This window comes from Gekko japonicus, unplaced genomic scaffold (assembly GCF_001447785.1).
Source record: "Gekko japonicus isolate JY-2015 unplaced genomic scaffold, Gekko_japonicus_V1.1 scaffold336, whole genome shotgun sequence".
Taxonomy (NCBI): Eukaryota; Metazoa; Chordata; class Lepidosauria; order Squamata; family Gekkonidae; genus Gekko; species Gekko japonicus.
The window spans coordinates 604522-613144 of record NW_015172014.1 but is presented as its reverse complement, the minus strand read 5'-3'; the positions used below and the strand labels follow the sequence as shown (position 1 = coordinate 613144).

Below are 8623 nucleotides of genomic sequence, written 5' to 3'. Positions count from 1 at the left end.
CGCTCCTGTGCGCTCCGGCAGGAAATGACCCCTGGAGAAAGCAGAGAACGCTACCCTGGCCCCTCCCCACATTCATCCAAAGTGCGTTCCAGAGAAAACTTGTCCTTGCTCCAGGCCTCCCCCTCTGGCTTCTTTTCGCCCTCCCCTTCTGGGTCCCAAACATCCCTTCCCCAGTCTTTGACAAGGGCAAAATAAAGGTGTGCATCATTTATTCTGAGAATGGAATTTTCGCTTTGTGGATGACAGAGTTGTATTAGTTGATTCTCAAGAACTGGGTGATTGGATCGAAGGTAACGGAAGCCGGAAACAGCCCAAGAGTCCGCCGCCCACAAGAGACACCCCGCCCCGGTTTCTCAAACCTGCTTTGCGTGGCCTTCCTGGGAAGATCATCCCCAAAGTAGGTTTGGGATCCGCACGGGCCAGAAGGTGAGGATTTCGGCACTTCCCCACCTACATCCCGGGCCATTGGCTCACACCCCCCCCCCCGTGGGCTTTTTGCTATTTTTTAAAAGCACAGGTGAAACACGACAACACTCTGGTGCTCGCGGAAGAGTAAAGGACCGTCGAGGCGCGGCTGACTTCTGGCGACCCTGTAGGGTTTTCAAGGCAAAGAGACATTCAGAGATGGTTTGCCTTTGCCTGCCTCTGTGTTGCGACTTTGGGCTCCCTGGACGGTCACCCTTCCAAGTGCTTCGCTTCTGACCCTGCTTAGCTTCTGAGCTCTGATGAGATCAGGCTACCCTGGGCCATCCAGGTCAAGGCGAGAGGCAAACAGAGGCGGTTTGCCGTTGCCTGCCTCTGCCTAGGGACCCTGAACTTCCTGGGCGGTCTCCCATCTAAATACTAACTAGAACTAGAGCGCTTCTGAGATCTGGCAGGATCAGACTAGCCCAAGCAATCTACTCTCTACCAATACTCTGCTCCCAGCAAAAAGCCCTCTGGTGGCCAGATGTGTGTGTGAGAGCGGAGGTGGTGGCCATTGTTCCCTCTAAGCTGAGTGAGTGTGAGCCAGCTCACAGTTTTTTAGCCTCCAGCTCACACATTTTCGTCTCAGCTCAGGAAGGAGGGCTCCAGAGCACACTAATTTCTGCAGTAGCCAAATTGCTCACTCACAACTTTCATACCGGTAGCTCACAAAGTAGGAGTTTTGCTCACAAAACTTCACAGCTTAGAGGGAACATTGGCTGGTGGCCGTGGGTGCCCTGCGGGGGCCCCATTGCTGCTGCAGAGAGAGCAAAACAAGAAGCTGTCCCCATGAGGAAGCAACCCAAAACTTTGTATATTAATTTGTGAAAACCATATGATTGGACCTGCAGGACTAAGGGAAGGGCTGCGGCTCCGTGCTAGAGCATCTGCTTTCCATGCCAAAGGTCCCTGGTTTGATCCCTGGCATCTCCAGTTAAAAAGGATCAGGCAGTAGGTGATGGGGGAAACCTCCGCCTGAGACCCTGGAGAGCTGCTGCCAGTCTGAGTGGGCAAGACTGACCAGGGAAGGGTCTGACTCAGGAGAAGGCAGCTTCAGGTATTCAAATGACCTGGTATAAGGCAAAATCTACCCATGAGCTCTGCTAATCAGCAAAGCAGTGCCATGTCACATGCAGTCTAATTGCGTAGGAGAAAATGGCACCAACAGACTGCTGGCAAAGAAGAAGAGAAGAGGAGACTGGATTCATACTCCGCCCTTCACTCAGTGTCTCAGAGCGGCTTACAATCCCTTTCCCTTCCTCTTCCCACAACAGACACCCTGTGTGGTAGGTGGGGCTGAGCAGGGCTATTTCTGGGCTGGAACGCACAGGAACGGAGTTCCGGCTGGCTCCCAAGTTGGCCACGCCCAGCAGGAGCTCATTAGCATAATAGGCCACACCCAACAGCAGAAACTCATTAGGGTTGGCTACAATTAGGGGTGTGTGGCCTAACATGCAAAAAGCCCTGGGTTTTGACAACAAACAAGATACAGAGAATAAGAAGCAAAAGGTAGGTGTGGCTGGATGACCACGCTTCTGGTAACATGGGGGTGTGGCCTAATATGCGAATGAGCTGTGCTGTCAGGGTGTGGCCTAATATGCTACTGAGTTCCTGCTGTTGGGTATGGCCTAGTATGCTAATGAGTTCCTGCTGGGCTTTTTCTACAAAAAAAGCCCTGGGGCTGAGAGAGCCCTTTTGAGGACTGCCCTTGAGAGAACAGCTCTGAGAGAGCTTGTGACTGACTCTAGGTCACACCAGCAGCTGCATGTGGAGGAGTGGGGAATCAAACCCGGGTCTCCCAGATTAGAGCTCGTGCTCCTAACCATGACACCAAAAGAGTTCAGCTTTCCTAAAGGAAGTGAAAGGTCATATCTGGCTGGGAGACCACCCTTGCATGGATCTGAAGCCACACCGGCATGAAGGAGTGATGGAAACAGAGAGGAGAGGTGGGCAGCCTTGGGAAGCCGAGGAAGAGGCGGGCCAGAGAAGGAAGGTGGACAAAGGGACTGAAAAAGAAGAAGAGAAATAGGCGGGGAAGAGCAGAAGGCGTGGAGTTGAGGAAGGGAAGCCGAAGCCAAGCCGCAGGGATCCAGAGCAGGAGAGGTCAGAAGCCCGAAAAGGAAAGGAAGGGGTGGGGACTGGAACCAAGGAGGCCGTTGGGGGCAATGTTCCCTCTAAGCTGTGGAGTCTTGTGAGCAAAAATTCTACTTTGTGAGCTACTGGCATTAAAGCTGTGAGCGAGCAATTTGGCTACTGCATCAATTAGGTTGCTCTGGAGCTGTCCTTCCTGAGCTAAGACAAAAGTCTGTGAGTCGGAGGCTAAAAAACTGTGAGCTGGCTCACACTAACTCAGCTTAGAGGGAACACTGGTTGGGGGTATCGATCATCCCAGGGATCCATTCCACGAATGGTGGTAGTGCTCCTCCAAGGGGGAAAAGTGCAGCCCCTTGTGGATCCGCAGGATCCAACCCCGCAAGCAGTCGGAATCATCCCCGCTGCCAGAGAGTTGGGCTTCAGTTCTGCAGCACAGTAGGCACAAGATTGTGAGGAAGGAGAAGAAGGCCTCTGTTGTGAGAGGCAGCACACGGCAACGGTCTCTTCCCAGGATGTGTCAAAGGGTTTGGTCGTCAGGATCCTTTTGGGCTGAGGGACAGCAAGACTTCTCTCTCTTCAGGGGAAGGGGAACGGTTGGGCAGGATAATGCAGGGCTGGAGCCCCCGTGTCCCGTGAGGAAAGGCTGAAAAGTCCAAGGCCTCTAGGCCCAGATGTTGGCCCTCCGGGGCAACCGGTTGGCCACTGTGTGAGACGAATGGAACCTAAATGGTCAGATCCAGCAGGGCTCTCCTTGCGCTGTGATGTTGCTTAACTGCCTGCCTCCATCTCACAAACCCAGCCGTAGAGGCGGGAGCAGTGGTCGTCGTTCCAGCGCCCGTCGTCATGCAAGTGAGCGCAGTCTTCCCCTCCGCCAAGGCCGTGGCCGTACCAGTTGTCCGGCTGTTCGTCACGCCAGTCCCTGAAATGGCAAGGAAGGGAGGAGGGAGGGAGGTGAAGCCACTCGGGTGACCCCCAGAATGCCTGGGACATTGTGGCGCGAAAGATGCTGGCCTTCCTAGAATGCGGAGTGCCAAGGCTACCAGGGAGCAGGGCGCCGCGATTCAAGACTCTTCCTGGGCTCTGGGCCCGAGGCTGCCTCTGGTTACTCATGAATACAGGAATGTCACTCTGCACATGCTCAGAGTCACTTCACCATTCCTTCTCCTACTCTGGGGATGAACGTTGGCACAGGCTAAGTGACTCCTGACACTGATTGTGACCTGGACAGGGGGCATTGGTTGGGAACACCAGCACTAGGCTTGCCAAGTCCCCCTGGGGGGTGGGGAAACTCCCACCCGATGCCGATGGATCTGGCCCCGGGGGGAACCCCACCCCCAAAGCACGCGATGTGCCCCGTGTCGGGCACGTTGGGGGTGTGGCCACGGTCATCCGAGGGAAAACTCTATGATTTTCCCTCAGATGACTGTGGCCCCGCCCCCAGCGTGCCCGACGTGGTTGTGTCACTTCCGGGTGATGTAATTGCAGCGCGTGCGCAAAGCGCACACGGACTCCCGGAGCAGCACTGGAGTCCCCCGCTCTACATACAGTAAGGACTTCGCAACCCGAACCAGCACGCGCACCCTTCACTGTGGCTTAAGGTTGCCGACCTCCAGGTGGGAGATACAAAAACGGAGGGTCGCAGTGTTAGGAAGACATACAAAAATATATATCACTGTGTACAATAAATATATGCTTATGGTAAAACCATTTTATGCTTTATTCTTTTTCTTTTTATATTATTCAATACTACTGTCTAAATATTGGTCTCAAATATTATCAAAAATACATTTCACCCAAACAATACATAGAGAAAAATATGTTTCACCCAAACAATACATAGAGAAAAATATGTTTCACCCAAACAATACATCGAGTGCAGGTTTACATTCAGACAGCACCTTATCAGTATCACAATCACCAGTCCCAGGGACTCTAGTAATTTACCCGTTTCAAATGAATCTTTTTCAAGGACCGTGATGTTTATATAAAGGATATAAGGTGCACTGGTGGACCTCCTGATGGCACCTGGTATTTCTGGCCACAGTGTGACACAGAGTGTTGGACTGGATGGGCCGTTGGCCTGATCCAACATTGGCCTCTCTTATTTTCTTATGTCTGGGGCAAGGGGTGCTCTGTATTCTTGGTTCTTGGGGGGGGGCAACAGCGGGAGGACTTCTGGTGTCCTCCTGGCCCCACTGCTGGACCTCCTGATGGCCCCTGGTATTTTTGGCCACTGTGTGACACAGAGTGTTGAACTAGATAGGCCACTGGCCTGATCCAACATGGGCTTCTCTTATGTTCTTATGTCTGGGGCAAGGGGTGCTCTGTATTCTTGGTGCTTGGGGGGGGGGCAAGAGTGGGAGGGCTTGTAGTGTCCTGGCCCCACTGGTGGACCTCCTGATGGCACCTGGTATTTTTGGCCACTGTGTGACACAGAGTGTTGGACTGGATGGGCCATTGGCCTGGTCCAACATTGTCTTCTCTTATGTTCTTATGTCTGGGGCAAGGGGTGCTCTGTATTCTTGGTTCTTGGGGGGGGGCACAGTGGGAGGGCTTCTATCTCCTGGCCCCACTGCTGGACCTCCTGGTGGCACCTGGTATTTTTGGCCACTGTGTGACACAAGAGTGTTGGACTAGATAGGCCACTGGCCTGATCCAACATTGGCTTCTCTTATGTTCTTATTGTGCCTTATGTCCTTTATATAAACATCACGGTCCTTGAAAAAGATTCATTCGAAACGGGTAAATCACTAGAGTCCCATGGGACTAGCCATCGTGTTACTGACAAGGTGCTGTCTGAGTATAACCTCCAGGTGGGGCCTGGAGATCTCCAGGACTTAACAACCAATCTCCAGACAACAGAGATCAGTTCCTCTGGAGGAAATGGTCCCTTGGGAGGGTGTGCTCTATTGCTTTCCATGTCTGCTGAGCGCCCTTCTCTCCCCAAACCCCAACCATCTGCAGGCTCTGCCCCCCAATCTCCAGGAATCTCCCAAGCTGGAGTTGGCAACCATGCCCGGGCTGTCTGAGGGGCCAACTGAAACCTCCTACCCCCTTCTCGTGACCTTCAAGCAGGTGCTGCTGGCCAACGAAGCGGGGACAGGTGAAAGAGAGATTCCCAAAATGGGGTTGCCAAGACCCCAGGAATTCCTCGCAAGTGGAACGTGGGCAGTTGTTTGAGGGTCTGCCAGCAGGGGTGACTAGAGGCTGGCACTGATATCCCCACAAATGCTGCCAACTTTTGAAGAAAGGAAAGAAAAACAGCCACTGTAGAGTGGCGCAAGAGACGGCTACCCTACCAAAAGACCTTCATGCCTGGTTGGGAAGCAGTTTTTCTCCAGGCCACTTTGGCTGGAGATCCTGAAGGATTTTGTCATCTTCTGGATGTGGAACAGGGGTCACTGGGGGTGTGGAGGGGGAAGTATCTGTGAATGTCCTGCCTTGCGCAGGGGGTTGGACTTGATGACCCTGGAGGTCCCTTCTGACTCGTCTATGATTCTATGGTGAGTAGAACACGGCTGTACTCCGGTGAGCAGCCGACCGGGCTAGGATGTTCACTCTGTGGCCAAAGCGTCAGGAGTCTCTTGCATTGCATTGTGGGAGGGAGGGCAGGCCGATATGGCACTCACTCTGGGCGAATCGTGTACGGTGTCCCATCGATCCACTTCCAGCTGCCACTGGCATCCGTCAGGCCAATCCACGTGAACCGCGGCCTCACGTGCTGTGATACAAACAGCTAGGAGAGGAATAAGTTATTTATTTATTTATTTATTTTTATCCCACGTTTCTCACCCACTGGGGAGCCAAAGTGGCTTACACGTTGTCATGATCTGGGCTGTGCCACCAGAGGCCTACTAGGCCCAGGGAGCCTGGCTAGCAGTAGGTGAGGCTGGGCCTACAACTCCCAGAAGCCTTTGAGAGGTTTTGGAGCCAAAACTGACCAATAGGGAAGAAGAGGGCTGGAACAAAAGGGCTGGTGCCAGAGCAGAAGCTGTTCTTCTTCCCAGAGGGCAGAGCCAGAAGGAAGGCTGCTGAAGGGGAGAGACCCTCATCCTGAGGGAAGGGTGCGTAGTCTAAGGCCACTTGAGATAGTGAGCTAGGGACAGTATATATTTAGACGCGTTAGGGCATTTGATTTCTTTTCTTTTCACCCACTTACTGTTATTATTCTGCACTTTGTTGTTTTACTTCCTATAAAATAAACCTTGTCCTTGTTTCAATCTGCCTGGTCCTCACGCCTGTTATTCGGCCTAAAGGGAGGTCTGAAGGTCTTGGGAGGGTGCTCTGGGCCTTCTCAAGGGAACCTAAATCCAGAGTGGTGGCAGCGTCAGGTGACACCCCACCTGAGTCATGACACGCGTTCTTCTCCTCTCCTCCGTTTTACCCCCAAAGCAACCCTGTGAAGTAGCTGAGTGTGTGACAGGCTCAGGTGTGTGACAGGCTCAGGTGTGTGACAGGCTCAGGTGTGTGACAGCCAGCTTCCATGGAAGAGTGGGGACTCGAACCCGGATCTCCCGGAGCCTAATGTGAAACTCTAGCCACTACCCCACGCTGGCTCTCAAAGGTCCCCGCTGGCTCTCTCTCCTCCCAGCATCCCCCCCCCCCCCCAGCCAGGCATGGGATGGGTGGAGTGAGGGAACTGGCAGAACTGGCCAAGGCCTCCCCCCCCCACCTACTTGTTCCTCGTAGGAGTTGATGATCACCAGGTGAGAATCTTTATCTTCGCAGTCACTCTTGGCGTCTTCCCAGGACTTCCCCGCTCTGGAATCCCAGTAACAGTTGGTCCGGAAGGAAATCCAGCCTGGGGGGCAGCAAACCCCGGCACCTGGGGGAGAAAGAGTACGCGACAGCATCAGCAGAAACACCCACTCGGTTTCATTCATCTGCGCCAAGAATTCCCATGGGATGCCCTCGGGTAGGGCTGGAAGTCCACCTATTCTATTTATTATTTACTTATTTTGTTTGGTTTTTATCATAAGAAAATAAGAGAAGTCAATGTTGGATCAGGCCAGTGGCCCCTCCAGTCCGACGCTCTGTCACACAGTGGCCATAAATACCAGGTGCCACCAGGAGGTCCAGCAGTGGGGCCAGGAGATAGAAGCCCTCCCACTGTGCCCCCCCCCCAAGAACCAAGAATACAGAGCACCCCTTGCCCCAGACTGAGAGTTCCTGTCTATAGTAAAGGTAAAGGTCTCCCTTGCTTGAAAGCCAGTCGAATCCAACTCTAGGGGTGCGGTGCTCATCTCTGTTTCCAAGCTGAAGAGCCAGCACTGTCCAAAGACTTCTCCATGGACATGTGGCCGGCATGACTAGACACCGAGGTGCACGGAATGCTGTTGTCTTCCCACCGAAGCAGTACCTATTTATCTACTTGCAATTTCTTGCTTTCGAACTGCTAGGTTGGCAGGAGCTGGGGCCAGAGATGGGAGCTCACTCCGTCATGCGGCACTCGGGTCTCAAACTGCTGAGCTACCAACTTTCCGGTCTGCAGTTCAGCATCTTAACCACTGAGCCACCACAGCCCCATTAAAGGATAGTAAAAGGTAAAGGTAAAGGTTCCCTTGCTCGAAAGCCAGTCGAGTCCGACTCTAGGGTTGCGGTGCTCATCTCCGTTTCAAAGCCGAAGAGCCAGCACTGTCCGAAGACGTTTCCGTGGTCATGTGGCCAGCATGACTAAACACCGAGGCGCACGGAACGCTGTTACCTTCCCACCAAAGTGGTCCCTATTTATCTACTTGCAATTTCTTGCTTTCGAACTGCTAGGTTGGCAGGAGCTGGAACCAGAGACGGGAGCTCACTCCGTCATGCGGCAACCCGGGTCTCGAACTGCTGAACTACCGACCTTCCACAGCCTGCAGTTCAGCGTCTTAACCACTTGAGCCACCGCAGCTCCTCTAAAGGATAGTACCCTCCCCTTAATCTGATCCGGTGTAACAGGCCGGATTAACCCCCCGGCCAGAGTAACCCCGGGGTTACTCTGGCCTAGCCTAGAATAACCCCGGAGGGGTTATTCTGGCCTAGGCTAGTGTAACCCCAGGTTAATCTGGCCGGCTGTAACAGGCCA

The 8623-nt window shown here is 53.4% G+C and overlaps 1 protein-coding gene across 1 annotated transcript; it reads right to left on the bottom strand.

Moving 5' to 3' along the window:
• Nucleotides 1-2845: 2845 nt before the first annotated feature.
• ASGR1 (asialoglycoprotein receptor 1) lies at nt 2846-7442 on the bottom strand. Its single transcript, XM_015420310.1, has 3 exons — nt 7236-7442; nt 6189-6295; nt 2846-3478 (listed from the first exon to the last, which is right to left on the bottom strand). Exons 1-3 carry the CDS (start codon nt 7440-7442, stop codon nt 3328-3330), a joined length of 465 nt encoding a protein of 154 aa, XP_015275796.1. The 3' UTR covers nt 2846-3327.
• Nucleotides 7443-8623: the final 1181 nt, after the last annotated feature.